This window comes from Rhea pennata, chromosome 2, assembly GCF_028389875.1.
Source record: "Rhea pennata isolate bPtePen1 chromosome 2, bPtePen1.pri, whole genome shotgun sequence".
Classification (NCBI taxonomy): domain Eukaryota; kingdom Metazoa; phylum Chordata; class Aves; order Rheiformes; family Rheidae; genus Rhea; species Rhea pennata.
The window spans coordinates 38997491-39016098 of NC_084664.1; the positions used below are offsets into that span (position 1 = coordinate 38997491).

At 35.2% G+C, this 18608-nt stretch overlaps 1 protein-coding gene across 4 annotated transcripts in view; it reads right to left on the bottom strand.

The window, feature by feature from the left end:
- Nucleotides 1–407: 407 nt before the first annotated feature.
- ANKRD28 (ankyrin repeat domain 28) overlaps nt 408–18608 on the bottom strand; it is a 126553-nt gene continuing 108352 nt past the window's right edge. For all 4 annotated transcript variants that reach the window (XM_062569274.1, XM_062569273.1, XM_062569276.1 and 1 more), the window contains 14 exons: nt 17325–17436; nt 16653–16679; nt 15721–15795; nt 14811–15012; nt 13284–13371; nt 12702–12819; nt 11906–12125; nt 10097–10184; nt 9918–10001; nt 9253–9398; nt 8978–9060; nt 8750–8832; nt 7841–7932; nt 408–2134 (listed from right to left, as the gene is read on the bottom strand). In XM_062569274.1, the coding sequence (XP_062425258.1) occupies nt 1848–2134; nt 7841–7932; nt 8750–8832; nt 8978–9060; nt 9253–9398; nt 9918–10001; nt 10097–10184; nt 11906–12125; nt 12702–12819; nt 13284–13371; nt 14811–15012; nt 15721–15795; nt 16653–16679; nt 17325–17436 (1705 nt within the window). In that variant the 3' untranslated portion in view covers nt 408–1847. The remainder of the gene's footprint in view (nt 2135–7840; nt 7933–8749; nt 8833–8977; nt 9061–9252; nt 9399–9917; nt 10002–10096; nt 10185–11905; nt 12126–12701; nt 12820–13283; nt 13372–14810; nt 15013–15720; nt 15796–16652; nt 16680–17324; nt 17437–18608) is intronic.

The following is an 18608-nucleotide window of genomic DNA, read 5'->3' on the forward strand; positions in this document are numbered from 1 at the left end:
CAACTGCAAAATTTGAATAGCTCACCTTCACTTTAGATCTGAAAGAATGGCAAAGCCTTTGAAAAATAGACTATAAATTCTAACAGTTCAACAAAAGAGACTGTCGTTAGTGCTTAATAGATACAAATAAATTATTCATTAGTACAACGCACATTTGGGTTTTATTATACTCCGTAAAATATACAGGAATCTTGATGTACTGAAAGAGTGCAGGTAAATACAGTATTCAAGCAGTCACTATTTCTATGTACATGCTCATTAATTCCTCAAAAACCCCACAAAATTATCAAATAGATCAAAATATTGTCCCATGTTTCCACACTATGTTCAGAAAACCAGCTGATAATTTACAATATCATAAAGATTTCCAGTTTCACAATACAAAAAGGATAAAAAGGAAATTAGACTCAGTTTGTAGTAATTTATTTGTACTTTACCAAGACATGCAAGAATTCCTTGCATGTACATGAACAATTTCACTTGAAAAGTAACAGTTATAGTTAAAGCAGAACCAAATAAAGTAAATACTCATATTTAACAGACAAAACCTCAGTTTTCTTATGTCAGTCTTTCATTTTTCAGGCAATTGAAAAACCACAGTAGTCTGTTATAAATTAAAAAAAAAATCTTCGGGCAAGTCTGAAATACATTACAGGGACCTGTTTCTTCTGTTTATTTTCTAAATGGAGCACAATAAAGATACACAGCTCTTCCCACAGACCAGACACTGTACTTTTTTCTAATAGGGAAACTTACTTTTAAATTCACCTCCCCTCCCCCACCCCATGTAACAGGATTAAAAAAAAAAGTGATAGGGAACAAACAAATTTAATCCTAAGTATGATTTTCTGATATAAGGAAGTGGACAAATTGCTGAAAAGATCTCAGTCACAACAGGCTTATCACAACTTTTCAATATTTTATGCGGTTTCATACTCCAAGTTACTCTTGTGTATTTTAAATTAAAAAAAGCTCAATTCAAAACCCAAAAGTTAAAAAAAAATCTAAAACAGTGCAACAATTACTGCTTCCCTCCCAGATTTCCCACCCCTTCCCTTGTTTATTACACTGTACATGTTTCACCCTGACTCCACCTTGTTAGCTGGTTTAATATTATAAAAGTATGACAAGTTCATTTTCATTTCATCTAAAAGAAAAAGAAAACAAAACTTAAACTACATCTGCTTTTTTCATGGTAGATTTAATAGTGTTGGAAGGCTTTTAGATGATTAAAAAAAAATCCAACATTTAAAATCAAATCTAAGCTTCTTTCCCAGAAGTAGTTAAGGTTTGGTTAAAACAAATTGTCAATTAACCTTTTCCAGTTTCCAAAAAAGAAAAAAAAAAGGTACTTAATTAAAAAAATCTTAAGTTATTTGGTCCTTTGGCAATTTGCAGCACAAACAATGCCTACTGTACCAAACTCATTTATTGCCTTCAAAATGGTTTTAGTTTTATTGATAATACTTAAATCTAGCATCCTTTCGGTTGTACAATAGTGTTGTTCATTTACATCAAGTAGGGTGCCCAGACTGCAGAAATTCTTTCTGGCACCAGAAACAGAATGGTAGAATACAATTAAATAAAACAGTTTTAACATTCTTTATTTTACTTTTTTGCCATGGATTCCAAGTACTTATTCAAGAATTTATGCTTCTTCTGCAAAATATTCTTTTAAAAATTCTCTTAGAGTCTCACAGGTTTTTCATATGCAATCGCAATAAAAAACATCTTCTCAAAGGTCTGTCCTGTTTTTGTATTCAAACTCTGACTGCTTTTTTTCCCAAAAGCACAAGCCTGACCATCCAGCGTTAGGGTTCGCTCTTCTGACCTACAAAACGTAGCTTTCAGTAGGTCTCAGAATCTGAGTCATTGAGTTCGTCTTCTTCTGTATATGGGTAACCATCTTCCCTGCCAATGTTGTTGAAACTACAGTAAGAACTATGGTCACTCCTCATGATTGGCAAGGAATCAAAGGTGACAGTTTTTGAGGTGTTGGTGTAATGATTAATGGCATTGAATGTAAGGGAAGGTAATGTGCTGCTTGATGAAACAGGCATCATCGTGGCCAGAATGAGAGCTAGGCAATCAGCCACATCCTTATTGGGTGCACAGGCCAAAGCTGGTGTGTAACCTAGAAGTCAAGATAAAACCAAAAACCTTCATTTAAAAAAAAAGGACAATGTAAAAATTTCTCCAAGATCATATCATCTTTCAGCTGCAAAAGTATTATATATTGCTTAGTTCTGCACTGTTTTAAAAAACATTGCATAAAATTAAATGCATTATCAATATTTTTTACTTTAACGTATGGAAATATCCCAGAAGTCAAGGGGCTTTGGAGCAGAGATTTGATTATTTTGTTAAGTAAACTCAGAAGTTCTAGGCCACTGTGAAAAGCCTGGATCTGAAAATAATAAGGAAGTCAACAGGGTGAGGAGCCGACAGTGATTGGTGAAGGAATTCACTAGGGAAGCCACTGCAGAAACCACAGTTAAACATACTAAATTTTCTTCATCCAGAGGCTTCCATTTAGTTGTTCAGCACAGACAGAACAGTGTTATTAAAATATTTATCTGAAAACAGGTTGGCTAAAACATCAAGGCCAATTATTCAAAAGATGAAAATACAAAATTTCAATCAATCTGTGCTTTATTACAACATAGAGTAATATGAAATTATATAGCCAATATCTAGTTTTTATTTGAGGGAAATAGATTAAGAAAACCACAAAAGTCTGAGGAAATGCCAGCTGGATTAGTGGGTTAGGACTTGCAGAGAGAAATAAGATCTCTTGGCTGCACAACCGGTCTGGCCAAACTCCATTTGCAAGGCAAAATTACTGTGACAGCCCTCAAACACAGGAGGGCTCAGGCCTTGAAATGATTTGTAGTTAGCTCATATAAGTGCTTAATCTTTTCTGGGTAACTCTGGCTCTATTTTTCTCCAACATTTCTCCCTTTGTGATTTCCTCCTTCCTAGGTACTTGCCTCCTCTCTTCATTAACTACCAAGAAAAGTGCTTCAAACTCTCCTGAGTGGAGGTCTGTCTGTGAGTTGCTCCTGTCTCTAGTTTTAGGCTTAATAACTCAGCAAGCTGCATGAGGATAACTTTTGCCACAGGTCTTAGGGTACTCCTACAGCACATGAAGAACAGCACAGAGGCACTGAAATTGGTAGTGACAGTAGCAGCTCTGGAAGCACGACAGTCACATTAGTGCAACTATAGGTAACTCAGCTAATTTTGCTGCCAAGGCCAAAGCAAGCTTCTCTACCTGGCTCCATACACAAGTGGGCAGCCAGATCGTCTTGTAGCACCTCTGCAGTACCTTTCACTGTATGGGGCAGATAAGCCCGCAATGAATTGAGCAGAAGACTCATGTTCACGTACATCTGGGAGTACGAAGTCCAGCACTGCCCTTAAGCCCCATCTTAACAGTGTATGGCATCCAGGTAAAAGGCAAAGAAGTAACACAAGGCTTTAAAAGAAAGCCACGTGATGGATTTCTATCTGGACGTTAGGAAGGCATGGAAAAGGAGGCAATGTTCATTTTACCAGCAAGTATTTCAACTACTAAGGAATTGTTTTTATTGTAGAAGTAGGTGCAGTTAAAGTTTTAGGATACAGTTCAGGAATAGTTACTGTGTGGTCAAACAGTTGTACAGTTGTACAGAAGTTTTAAACAAGTAGGCACATTATGGAAAATAATTGTAGTTAGGACTGAAGAAAACAGCAAGGAGACAATCTTGCACTTGAACTATTTGCTTAGTACAGACATTGTGCTTGATGCTTGGAACAGATTAAGACAACAGCCCCTGCCCAAAGGTGCATACAATCCAAGATAACAGACAGAGAATTCAAGCACAAAACGCACCAGCTGACCATGCGATAGGGCCGTACAGAAGTGCAGCGCAGCAGATGTTTTCATTGTTAGTAAGGTATCACAGCACTTAAACAGCTCAGAGTTAACAGTGACAGTCTGCAGAAGAGATACATTTTGAGAGGATTCAAAAGCAAGGGCCAGAGCTCGCTACACTTGGATGAAGAGTGCATTTCAGGCATGTAAGGCAGAACAGAAGGCTCAGAATTGATACTCAAATGCACATAATTTAACAGCTACAACTGCTGGAGACTGTATAATGGTAAGAGGACACACAAGATAAATTTATTCACGCTGGCCATACTTGACATCATTTCTTTTACTAATGTTGTTTGATAACTGTGTTTGAAAACTGTGCAAAATCACCAGCAATTTTTTTTCTACTTCTTACAAGAATGCTTCTTGCTAACATCTTGACTACTCATGTCCCTCTGGAACTAAGCATCCCTATTAGTCATTAAAAAAAAAGGGGGGGGGGCAACCTGACAATTAAGACAATTTCTTGCTTCTATTAAATATTCTCTAAAAACAGCATTTATAATGATACTTAATTTTAGATTTTGAGCTTCTGGCTTTCAGAAGTTAGGAATGAAATATCACATTTTTATTCTTTGCTCAAATACAGCAAGATGAAGTAACTGCTTGCTCCATAAAAGAGTGACATCTGTGTCCTCCACCACTTTCTTTTGTCCATATTATTTTAAAGTTAGAAGAACACCAAAGAATATATTCATGTCCTTTAACAGCAAAGTGATCATTCATCTCTCAGTGCAACAACAGTTACAAATTCCTTAATTTTCCTTCTAATTAGAAGTTGGTAAATCTACTGACTTCATTGAAACATCCTTACTTAGTGCTTACATCCTGTTCCCCATAAACTACACTCATATCTGCATAAGTTTTGAAAAGAGAAAAAAAAATCACTAGGGACAGAGAAGCAGAGAATGTTGTATGTTCCCATACAACAGAAAATGGATCCTGCATGCCAGACATGGACTTAAGACCAGGACTTTCCTTGCCAAACACTGAGCTGCTCCTCCCCAGGGGTGTGAAAGTGTCGAGGCTTACAGGAAAATCGGATGTTTATTAATGCGGAGAAATTTCTCAAGATAAACTGAATGAAGCCTTATGCTTGGGAAAGAGAAGAAAACCTGCTGAGACATGAGTCATCTCTTAAGCACCTATAAGAAAAAAAGTGTTTCAGAAAGCATGAGGAGATCTCAAATATAAACAAGAATCCAAGCAAAAGACGACCTGGGAAAGAACTAGAAAAAGGACCTTTTTTAAAAAAATGCACTAATAGGCCAATTTTTAACGCACTGATAGGCCAATGCTCACCATAAAAACAATGAATCCAAAAACAACAGAAACCTCCACATAGCTGCTATGTCAGTCTCTGGATTTAGAGACTGCAACAGTCTCCTCTCACTAATGTGCTGCACATTTGTATGACACATAATAGACAGATGGCACCAAGAAATTTAGCTAAGTTACATAGACCAAAAAAAAACCTTGAGAAATTGGCTAAATGATCAAAAATATAACTTAGACTGGTGCCAAGCAGGAGGGGGAGGATAATGAACTTCTCCAGATATGTAGAATCTGCACAAGTTATATAAAATTCAACAAAAATTTTCTGGATGTGGGTGATGACAAAATTTCAGCAAGACAGGTGTGGAACATAGGAAAACAACTGAGAGACTCAAATGAGAACTGTTATAGAACCCTCATGATTAAGGGTGTCATGACTGATATAGAACTGATAATGAACCCTCGACGTAATTTTTCTTGAGAAGGATACTGCACAATTAATTAGTTGTTGCAATTGCATTTAATCTTGTGAGAGCCCAAAGAATTAAATTTTTTCAGAGACATTAGTTCCTAAACATCTCAAAAAGTGACTTTACTACAATAAGAGAACCTCTATAACAAAAATAGTAGGATTTTAAATCTAGAGTTTTTAAAATAATACTTTATAAATTTATAAAAATGTGTAATCCAGATAAAGTAGCAGAGGGGTATGAAGTAGTTTTGTACAGATACAGATATACATACAGACTGCTTGCAAAAAAATATCAAGTTCATGTAGTCTTTATAGAAAGGGAAACAACTTGAAAGATGAAATGGGGATCACCACTCCATAAGATCTGAGGTTATGCCAGATACAAACATATTCTACATATCAAGACACACTTCTGTGTAAAAGGTTAATTGAAATTTTACTTCCAGTTTCATCCAGCTCTATCTGAAAATGCCAATGCTTGTGTGGGCAGTCACTATACCTATATGAGTTATGCTGAAGAGAATATCAGCTCTGTGATGTGAAAGATTCCAGTGACTATTTTTTCAGTGTTTTCTATGCAAACAGTTTCCATCTTTGAAAAAAAAGGAATCATACTCTTTCAAAAAAACCCTAATTTTTCCTATACTTCTACTCCATTATTAGAATTAAATAAATATATGTAATCATTTTTTGCTTTAGAAACACTTACACCCTGGTGGTGAATGCTAAAATCCAAGAGAAGTTAACCTAAAGCAGAAAGTGGCTATCACTACTGCCAACCTTTCCATTTAATATAAAAGATAACCAACGGAAAGAAGAAGAAACCTTTTGCAAGTGTAATAGCCAACTTGCTGACGTACTAATACTTCCAAGGATTAAGAAAAATCTACCATGACAGGTGAAGTAGATTGATAAATCCCCTGGAAACTTCTCTTGCTCTCTCACAACTGGAAGTATTCATAACTTTGCATATATTATATTCTGAACTAGCACATTTGCCCAGCAGACAAATAATTCATTATGAATATTCTCAAGGCTGCTTAAAAATTTATAAAAAAAGAAACTGCTACTAGAAAGAAAAGTTAGGAGCCACAGTGAAGAACAGATTAGGCAGTACTCAAAATTATTTTAAATTTAAAATATTAGAAGAAATTTAACAGGCTATGCTTAGATTCTCAGCCAGAGAACTATGACTTATACAAGCAGCTTTCTCTGTTAAGTCAAAGATTCACCCTAACAAAGGACTGACTGACTGCAGACGAAAAGCCCATGAAACTGGCTGTACTGGCTCCCACATTTAGCACACTTGCGACGAGAAACAAAAATCAAAAAGGTATGTTTTCCAACCTTTTCATTTTAGGAAGTTTCATTTAGCAGCTACTAAACCTTTTCTCCTCCTGCTCCCTATTTCAAGCAAGGAATGATCTTTAAATCACCCATGTCACTTTAAGCAGTGTCATCTGAGAAACACTGCAATTGGAAAGTCACAGTAAACATCAAGGGAGGAAAAACTTCTCAAAGCAGAAAACGAGCAGCTGCTGCTTTTCTTTAAAAGGTATTAGTTTGAGGTTGGCAGAGCAGTAGACAATCTCTCAAAAGCACATCTTCGGAGGACCACAGATCGCTTACATGAGAATATGCAAATGAGAAGTCAGTGTATCTATTTTTTTGTTCTTGCAATGTATAGGATTTGTTCCCTGTGATAAGGCAGTTACTTTTTCTTACTTCTATGTGGTAAAAAACTCTCAAGAGCCAGAAGCTTCACACTCAATAACTGGGATCTGTAATTCACACTTACTTTTAAAAACTTTTAAAACCAATACACTCTGGTAAAATGAATGGCAATTCAATCCAGCTTCCTAATAGCTGAAAGTTATAATGCACTTTGAGCATTAGGTTTTTCAGGCCATTTCCAGTATTGCTAGACCTAATGTACTTAGACTGCAAACTCAAATCAGACATATGATGACTTACATTTTCATTCTGAAAAACCTTTGTTCCTCTTACACTTTTTCTGCTTTGCAAAAATGCCCCATCATCACCAACACAACACTTTTTCTGTGGAGAAGCCTACTATAAAGCTTATGTGAAATTTCAAAAAGCAGTTACTGTTTTTCAGTGAGTTGAGTTTAAAACCACAGTTCCTTATGGGGAAACAAGGTTAAATTTATTCTTACCATTTTCATCTACTGCAAGTACACTTGCTCCCTTCCCTAGAAGTTCTTGAACTACAACAGTTAGTCCATTCCGAGCAGCAACATGCAGAGGTCTGTGAAGACAAGCAAACTGATATATAAACCTTAGAACAAGATATGAAATAAGATTTTAAGTAGCTTGCATCTAATTAATTGATTACTGAAGTATTTATACTTGCATGTTATTTACATGCTATCTAAACACTGGGGATATAATATCTAAGAGGGATTAAAGAAGGCAATCTCTTCTTATTGTAAAGAAACTGTACCATAACTTGTGTGCTTTCATTCTGTTTTATAGCATTATACTGAGAGTAAGTAGCTGCTGGAACAAGTGTACCTCCTTAAGTATTTTATCACATTAAAAATTTAGGATCAACTAGTATCTCACTGCTGATGTAAATCCTTCATTGAACTGTGAAAAGTGACATATCTGAACGTTACCGTATGTTAAAAAATAACTGCACGTTTCAGCTAGTTTTTTTTATTAGCTAGCTCTGAAGAAGAGCAAATCTTAATTTGCCTCAAATGACTTTTTAACTGAAGTGAATTTTAACTGAAAAATTAGGTAATTCATAAAACAGAAAAAATATTGGCTTATGGGAAATCTCAGTGAGTTGCAATAACTCCACACAGAACTCCCTGAATCACAATACTATAAAAATTTATTTAGCACCCTTTTCACTCAGCTAAAACTACAACTTCAAGCTTAAATGAAATACCTTTTGCATTAAAGTTGGTTGAACATTTGGTACCTATTACACAATACGTATTCAACCAATTTGAAAAAAAACTCTGAAAAAATATAGGGGTTTTTTTTGAGTATGATACTGGTTTTAGCAAAAACAACAAAAACTGATTAGTAAAACACTACTCAGTGGTGATACATACGTTTGCAAGGCTGCATTGGTGGCATTAATGAGGTTTCTATCCGTAATCTTCTCCAGTATTAACAAGGCACTAGTCTCATGACCCTTAATACAGAGCAAACACACTGTCATATAACAAATCCACTTTAAAAATTACTTTCAATGCCTTTTCAAAGAGGTAAGTTAATATTTGCAAACAGTATTTGGTAACATAAAACTCAATACTGATCAAGTCAAAATAAGCACACACCTTGCTGCAAGCCAAGTGGAGTGCTGTGTTCTTAGAATTGTCTTGCAAAGTCAGATCAGCCTTAGCACTGCTAACCAGCACCTCTGGGGGAAATAAAGATCTGCATTAACTAAAGCATATTCCTTTAAGTTTCAATGGCTTACATTTGTGCAAAATGAAAACATCAATTTGACAAAAAAGTCCACAATAAGGTTAGTATAAAAGCAACTTTACCTGTAGTAAGATATTACTATTATTAATAGAGTTAACAGAAATAAATAAAGCTTTCTCTTTACCAACTGTATTTGTCTGTCCATTTTCTGCAGCCATCATTAAAGGTGTTTTCCCAGAAGCATCTACTGCATTTACTTGAGCATTATGACTGAGCAGAAGCTGTAGACACTCAACATGATCTGTAAAAGCTGCTGCATGAAGAGGAGTTCTACAAAAAATGAAAATATGCTCACTCTCAGGAAAAATTTCCTGGGCTTTCTACTTTATTCAAAGGTATATACTGGGATCCTGCAGATACAGAGATTTGGCAGGTAGTCCAAATGATGCTCCGAAATCATTATTGTTGGAGTTGTGACAGGTGCCTTTATAAAGTCATCCCCAAGTTTCAAATAAATGGCTCTTTATTAGCCTCCTACAATACAAATACAATTTGATAAAAATTTCTACTACCCATCATGTGATGCAATTGTAAGCATGCCCAAACTAGTTTACACAATAAAAAACATTCAAGTCTATCGATTCAGAATAGGATTTTAAAAAACTCCAAATTTTATTTCTAGCACTGACTTTAAAAAAAAAAAAAAAAAAAAAGCCTTGAAGAATAAAAAGAGAGGAAAGGAACTAACAGAGATAGTGAATTTAAAAAGGCCAACAGTGACAGAATTTAACAGAACAATGCAACTATTATATTACAAACATTTTTTCCAATATGCAGTTACACTCTTACCTTCCTTTTGAATCTGTTGAATTTACAATACCAGCACCTAGTGTATCAATTAACATTTCTGCAGCACCTTCATTATCATTTATCCTATAAAAAAGTAAACATGCTGTTATTTACAGACTGATAAAGTTTTTGTTAAATACTGCAATGAAATCCGTAAAGAGTAATTCTGAATTCCTTACACAGCACAATGCAATGGACTGAAAGAATTTCCTTCCAATTTCTGGAAAACTTCCTGTTCCAGCAGGAGCTCTACACAACTGTCATGACCTAAAGCAAGTGTAAAAGTTAGGTATTACAATAATAATAATAATAAATGTATCTATTATATATATGGATAACAACATAAACCAATTAGCTAAACTAGATTAAGCAAGATCTTCTTTAGAAGTTCTAAAATGATGCACAAGTTATATACATATTGTTAACCTGAAAGGCATCTCATGCTGTCTGAAGAACATACAGTACAGTTAACAATTCTTTAAACCTACACTTTTCAAGCTTTTTTACATTCACTGCTTTGTCTATACAAAAATGTACTTATTTCAGGGAGATTTTTGTTCCACTGAGTTCAAAACACTATATAAACACTTCAAAACTTCCTTCTGTCACCTTTCTTCATGAGACACACACTGGTCATTTAGCAATTGTTTATACCAAGCCAAGAAGTAACTGAATTCTGTTAGCAGTACAGGTCCCCAAGGCAAGGGAAGGAAAACTGTCTGCAGACATAAGCTCTCATTTCCACACCCTGCAGTAAGTGAAACCACAGCTTGATAACACAGGTGCTTCAATAGTCAATCCTGTTTAAGAAATTACTGCCTGGACAGCCCAGGAACAAGCAACTGACATTACACTGCTCCTCAGGCTGACAACTGTGCACTGTACATTATCAGGGAACTGATCCACATTAAAAATAACCTTGGGAGCGAGGAAAAGGAAGGAAAGAGGTAGGAAAGACAGTATTTTGCCAATAAGATCATCTCCCTTATCTGATTTACAACATAACCTCAGCAAACAGCGTCAAGAGAGCAAAAGAGCAAGAGTTCCTTTCTGGGGATGTTCTCTCTTGAGGAAACTATATCTCAAGTTACTGCATGACTGCGTATCATCAGGGATGACTGCATGACTGTTATATTGTTAGATGTTTCTTAGCAAATAACTCTGAAAACCACATAGTGATTAAAAAAATACTGGAACAAGGTATAGAGCCTACAAGATGTTTTAGGACATAGATCTGAGAAGAGCTATGAGGGCAAGGAACTTAAGAAAGTACTTGTACTCATTTTCTTGCTTATGTCTCCTTAATCAAAGTACAAAGGAGGAGACAGAGATATACAAATGTTTGTACATATAATAAAACAGTAAACTCTTTAATAAACATCTAAATAAGGAATTGTGTACAGAGTAGAATCATTCTTTATCATGAAAAAGTGAATAATATACCTATTAGACCTTAAATATGAAAAAAAGTTTCCAGATATTTTAAAGCAAAATTACAATTCTTATTAATGAAATGATTTCTGAAGCCTGGAGCACGTATACCACCACATTCAGCTGTACTGACACACTGTTCCATTCCTCAACATTTGCCTCAAACTAGTGGGTACTTTTTTCAGTTGTTTCGTAATTTTGCGTAATTTTAATTTTAAAATCTTAAATGGAATATGAATTTGTAAAAGTATTGTCAAAACTTGGTTCGCTAAAGAGAAAGACAGCCTTAAAAGTATGTGATGACTATGCTGTTCTACAAGTAATAAAAAAATAAACACAACAAATCAGTCTTGTACACTTTTTCATCTCCAAAATCTCCTGTGTCTTTTGCTTATTTAATAAACTCAACTTTTATTTCATATTTTTTATTGTTGAATACTTATATTCTGAAATTCAGACCACTTTATCAGTACTGCACATCCTTTGCGAGACACAAGACCTACAGAGATACATCCCCTAGGAAGCTGAACACCAACGAACGTTGCTTTCACGTTTACCGTTGTAACAGGCCCAGTGCAGTGACGTATAGCCGTGATTGTCTGCCATCGCAGGCACTGCATCCGCAGATGTAGCTGACTGCAAGAGGGCTCCCAGAACACCGATATGTCCACAGGCAGCTGACAAGTGTATAGGGGTTCGCCCCCTACAGTCTCGTAACAAGGACTTAGCACCGTGCTGGAGCAATGCTTCCACACATTCCTCATGCCCAGTAACTGCCTGCAAGAGAGAGATGAAATAGCATGTTTGCACATATTTAGGTATATATTCAGGGTATATAACTAAAGCAAGCAAACTTCAATGTCTTAATACTATAATTGGTAACAAAATAAGCTCAGCTACGATTTTTCTAGAAATGGCCATTATGTTGGACAAACAGCAATATATTATTATATTAATGACAATAATTTATTGGAACAGCCTTGAATGAACTGCTAATTTCTAGGGCTCATTCAGTTCTCTTAACAGGCAGAGACTTAAAAAAAATAAAAGGCGTATGGCATGTGTTACAGTTTTCTTCCTTCTATTAACAATACGCCCCACCACATGACAGAAGTGGTACCTCGGGGCTTCTCCACTCAGTTTACAACAAGATTAAGAGACTTGAAAAGCACAGAAAAATCCTGAGGGTACAGAGCAAACAGGCAAAAGCTAGCATTCTGAAAACAACAGACAATCAAAAGTCAAGGAGAGTAGGACAAAAACAATGAGAAATTCATTAGCACTACACACTAAACCTGTATTTGAAATTAATGCATATATTATGAAAAGGACAGAAATGTAATATTCTCTTACCCCTCTATGTAATGCTGTCCTTCCCCACTTATCTTTGGCATCTACATTTGCTCCTTTGTTAAGGAGTGAATAAACGCAGTCTGTGTGCCCATTAAGAACTGACAGCATTAGAGGAGTCCTGAAAAGAGACAGAAGAAGTGTAATCTAAGTGGAATTTTAACAGACTAGTGCTCAGTTGAAATATTTTAACTCCTATTGTTCTGGGAAACATTGTTTTCAAATTTAGACTGTTAACGGTCTCCAGCACTACTGTCACTCCAAGAATACATTAATGCTTGCTTTTTAGATTCAGGAAAATAGATTAATTTCTAATAATACAGAACTCCTAAGTAAGCTAAAAGAATCCATTTTTTTTAAGCATTTAGGGAATAAGTGCATTTTAATTTCCTCCCAACTGAACAAGTTATTTTACCACTGCCAAAATTATATTAAATTTATTGCTAGTTATACAATCTTATTTGTCCTAGTTCAAATATAATTTCCTCTTAAAAAAGAAATAATCACCAATGCAAAATAATTAGGTTTTCCTTTTATGAAATGCAATAACTTGTGAAGAAAAGAATTTATAGCCTCTAAACTTACTGTCCATTTCCATCTTGAATGTCTACTGCATTTTGTGGTTCTGCATTTCCTATCAATAGTCGCAAACATTCTGAGTGACCATTTGTAGCTGTAAAATATCACCAAAAATATCAGTTCTACATCAATCAACTTTGAGTATGCAGAGGTCAAATAGAACTGTAAACTGTTTAGTTAGCTTGAGAATTCACTGTACTACCTTTATCATTTTTAGGATTTAAATTGAAAACAAACGAAAAAAAAGAAACTAAAACACTATTTCAGAAATCAAGTAATCTCGATTATATAATATTAAAAGGAATCAATTTGAACTGTCAATTGCTGACAGATATTTGCGTCTCTCTATATAAATGAGTTGGGACATATTAACCATAAATACATGGTTGTATAACTTAAATAAGAAGGAATAATTAAATATCCTAATTAGCACAATTTGTACCTATGCCTCAAATCATGCAAACCTCACACTGAGCCAATCACACACAGATTTTATTAGTAAGTACAGCATGTGCATAGTTATGAAGTGATAATTGAAATCACACTTAGAAAAAGGGGAAGGAAAGGTAATGCATAAAAAAAAAAAAAGGAAAGGAGAGAGAGAGAGAGAGAGAGAGAGAGAGAGAGAGACCACATTTCAAAGCAACTTCTGAAAGATAAACCATTGGTTGTTGAGGGGAGATATTCCTGACATACAGCTGCTCTATTTAGTCCACATTAGAATGGGGACACCTCATACTTCCCTATGTTGACAAAGATTCTAGCAGAATTTACAAGGGGCTAAAGGAAATATAATAAAATAGGTTGTGCTCACAGTCAAAGTGATCAAAATGACAATGTTTTGTACAAAATGCTCTTTTTACTGTAATATTCTTATAAGATCATTACCACAGTGCCAATAATGCCAACCTAAATAAGCCTGCTTTGAAAATGAAAAAAGAATATTGCATGAATGCAACACTGAGAAAGGTAACTTTATAGAAGTTATAAAAATTATCTAGAAAAGGCAGTGAGAAAATATTGCAAAGGACTACTATTTTGAAAACACTCAGTAGGGAGTCAGTTAAATTCTTGGAAAAATTAAGTATAGTTTTCATGTCTCTTCTCACACTGACAGAACTTTCTGAGACGCCAGTCATTTTTAGAAATAGTTTAGTGCCAAGATAGGAAACACAATTAATATATCTAAATCTGGGACTACAATTTGGGCTTATGTGGAAAGATGAGAAGAGGAACAGGAACATACTATTCACAGCTGTTGGCACAACCAGCCTAGCAATGAATGGACAAGGGGAGTGCACCCTTTTAGAGGACATTATGCTGTAACACTCCTTGGACCAGAGTAATTTCTTAAGTTAATACAGGTTTCTACTACTTTAAGCGCTTTGTTACCTTTCTCAGTATAGTATGTAACTTCAAAGACATCATCTATTCCTAAACACTATTTCTTAGAACATTAATAATAAATATTTCTAAGTGTGAAGATGATGCACTCAAAAAGCCAGAATTTTAGAATTGAACAGTAACACATACCTGCAGCATGTATTGGGGTTCTCTTTACAACATAATCTTTCACCAAGATTGATGCTCCCTGATTAATGAGTACGTCTACACATTCCACATGTCCCTTAAAGGCAGCAAGATCCAATGGTGTCCTTCCATTATTGTTCCTCACATCAAGGTCCAGTAAAGACTGTACCAGCACTTCCAGAGCTTGATGGTGACCATGATAGGCCTGAGAGAATAAGAAATCTTTCAGTTTTCCTGTCCTTCACATTTTTCCTCTGCTTACCAGAGTTGCATATATAAAACCGTGACTCTAATTTTTATTTTAGCATGTTAAAGGAACATGCTAAAAGCATGTCTCTTCTCTTCTGCTTTAATTTACCAATATTAGAGATTATCTTTCCACTTTGGCCATATATATGAATAACATATGTTATGCACAAGACTTAGGCTATTTTCAGAAAGTATATTGAGGTTTTTCAATTGCTAGTCCACAGAATAGATTAGAGGAAAACTGCATATTCAGTTATTTACTCTGTATTTTAATGCACATTTGTATAGAAGTTTCATCATCTGTTCTCTTACTATTTGTGCAAATCTTTCCTAAAGTATTAAAGGCTATTTTTTTCATAAAAAGATAACCGTGATGGCAAAATATATCATCATTATGTAGAAGACAAGAACTCTAAAAGTGTCAATACTATATTTTTTAAGCAAATCTTTTAATTAGAAGCAAGGTTCCAAATTAGAAGTGTTCAATTTTAGCCAAGAGGTAAAATCACCTTGTATAATTCATTCACGAGGTATACATGGTATGTATTGTTATGGTGTAATTTTTTTTAAGAGATCAATAACAGTAAGTCCAGAATGAATCAAAACTATTCAACAACTGTTTGAAATTACATGATCTATCTTCACTAACAAATGAAATACTTACAGCTAAGTGCAGTGGACTTATGGGTGCTCTGTTGTCTGAATCGTTCAGCATGTCAGTACCTGATGTTTCCATTAGCTTAGCAAAGACAGAAATTCCAATTGAGTGAAAAAACCCTTCACTTTTGAAAAACACTCAGTAATAACTGCTATTACTTGCAGTATGCACAGATTGAAAAATAAAGAAAGAAAATTAGGAGAAACAATAAAGATTTAAATTTTCCTTAGGAGTTCTATTATTATTTCAATCTTTTAAAAAGTTTGAATTACAAAGACTGCAATTCCTCCCCTATGTTCATCTACCTAGCAGACTTGTTTAATTTTACAGAACAATGCAATACTCAAATCAGAAATTAACCTAAAATATTTTTCCTGAAGCAGCATTATCAAATAACATGGAAAAAATGCATGCAAATGGAATACAAGCACGGGTGAGAGGAAGAACAGCTGTAGAAGGAAAAAAAACAACTAAGCATTTAGGTTAGGTGAAAAGTCAGCAATAAAATAGATATTAAAAAACTAGAAGGCAGGATTTCTCAGAACAAAAACATCTGCTGACAAGGCACTCCCCAAAAGGCACAAGCATAGGGCTAAAATATCTGCATGCATACAATTCTGTTTGGTTATTTTCAGATGTGTTTAAAGTTTTAATTTTGAGTCTTTCTCAAACCCGTATTTAATTTAGACAGTAGAATTAAAGCATTCAAAGCGTCTGAAGAACACCAAATACATATCACTAAGTTTTCATGATCACATATAATCATACATAAAAAAGATTATTTTCTATTTTAAAATCCTGAGCTGCAAGCATTAAATAACATATCTATGCATTGAAGACATAGTCGAGTAAGCCTAAAAATAAGCAGCATTTTTTTTTAAATGACTTGTTTCCTTTTGCTGTACAATACTTTAGAGTAAGAAATCATACACACTTACAACATCTAGAGGCGTTTCACTTGCAATCTGCAATTAAAAACATTCAGAATTCAGATTTGAATATGCTTGAATATTAAATTATAAAAATACTAAACTGTAAAATACAGAGAACACAAAATTAACATATTAAATAACATAACCATTTTTGCAAAGGGATTTATCAAAAACCACCCTCAGGCTTTATTATCTAAAATTCTGTTATATGGCCATCAGTTATTGCAACTATGTGAACTATTTTTTTAAGACGTCCCTTACTTGACAGGTTTTCCCCAAGTTTTAAGCTGCTGCTCCAAAAGACATTTGTGAAATCTTTTAATACTCCTCAGTGGGATACCTGTGATTATTATAGTTCAGCCATGAGGAATAAAGTTAGCAGTGTATTCTAGATTAAAAAACAAAACAAAACAAAACAAAACAAAAACTAAGAGCCCACATCCTCAGCAAGCATCGTCTCTTCATCTCAGAATGAATTGTCTTTTAAGGTCTATCTTAGCCCCCCACACTGCCCCTACTTTAAGGGTACCAAGAGCTCAAATATGTATACTCACGGGCTGAAAAACACTATCAATCTAGCTTACAGATGAAGAACAAAGGTGGAGGAATGCTGGGGTTTCTGCACCATCCTCTCCAAGAGGAGTTGCTACAGCTTTCATCCATGATACATTTTCTTACCAATTCAAGACATAAGCGATGACCATAAGCAGCAGAATAATGAACTGCATTGTATCCTTGTTTGTCTCGGATCCCAGGATTGGCATCGTTTCTTAGCAAATATTCCAGGCACCTATTTAAATTGACATACGACAACCATATACCTGAATGTTAAATTTCAGCTTTTCATTAAGTGATCAATTGTTACCATTCCACTGGAAAATGGAATAGTGCAAACAGGAACACTGTTTTACCGTACAATACTGACTAGGGCTAGAGAACAGCAGACTCAGTAAACCAAGCATTAAGCCAGTCAGAAAGTTCCCTGAATTGACAGAATCTTACTGCAGAAGGACAAGGACCAGCTACCGAGTTCTTCGTGATATGGTTCAATACACAGTCATACGGAAGTACACATGCATACGCTTCCACTGCCAGACCTGATTTATTGATGCATTTACATAATAAATACACTCACCATCTGCTGGCATACACACCATTCCTTACTTTTATCGTATGAAATTATAAGGCAGAGTAGAATCAGCCCAGTTTCAACCACAGACACTCAGGTAAGAGCGTGAAAAAGGGAGTTTTAATGTTGGCTTCCCCATCAAAGAACTACTACTAGTTTTCTTTTTTTAAGGGACTCCACACATGTACACCGAGTGATTCCAAGCAATTACTCTGCTTATTCACAATTTTGTGGTCCACCACTCAAACTACATTCTGCAGAACTTAAAAATAGTGGGGATGAGAACTACGCAGAAACAGTTGTTAGAGAACAAGGAGCTAAGTGGACTTAAACTGAACTACCGGACACCATCCCAATCTCAGCTTCAGAAGCTTCAGAGTAACAGGATAAAGACCTATGAGAAACAAACAGTCCCAGAACAATATCAGGTTATTGTTAGTTTGTGCACTTTTTCATAAGCCTCTGCATTTTTTCCATAAGTAAGAGCCTCTGAGCATCTATATGGGAAGGTATAACTGAGCAAAATCAAGACTCTGCAAGTGTCCTTGAAATTCTGAATTAACAGAGTCGGAAAGAAGGGCAGATTTCAGGTTTCCCTCTGAAAGCTGACAATCATTCTGCTACTAAATTTGCCTCAGTTTGCTCAAACAGTTAAGATTATGAATGTCTCCTCAGTCCTACAGCAGATAGAACCTTTAGGACCTGAAAAAAGGCACATACCACCTTACCTGATGATAGAACCAAGAAAGAAGAAGCATCAAATACCTGATTTGAGAACAGAACATCTGATACTTCAGGAAAAGCAAATGGACTTCAGATGCCTGGATCTCAGG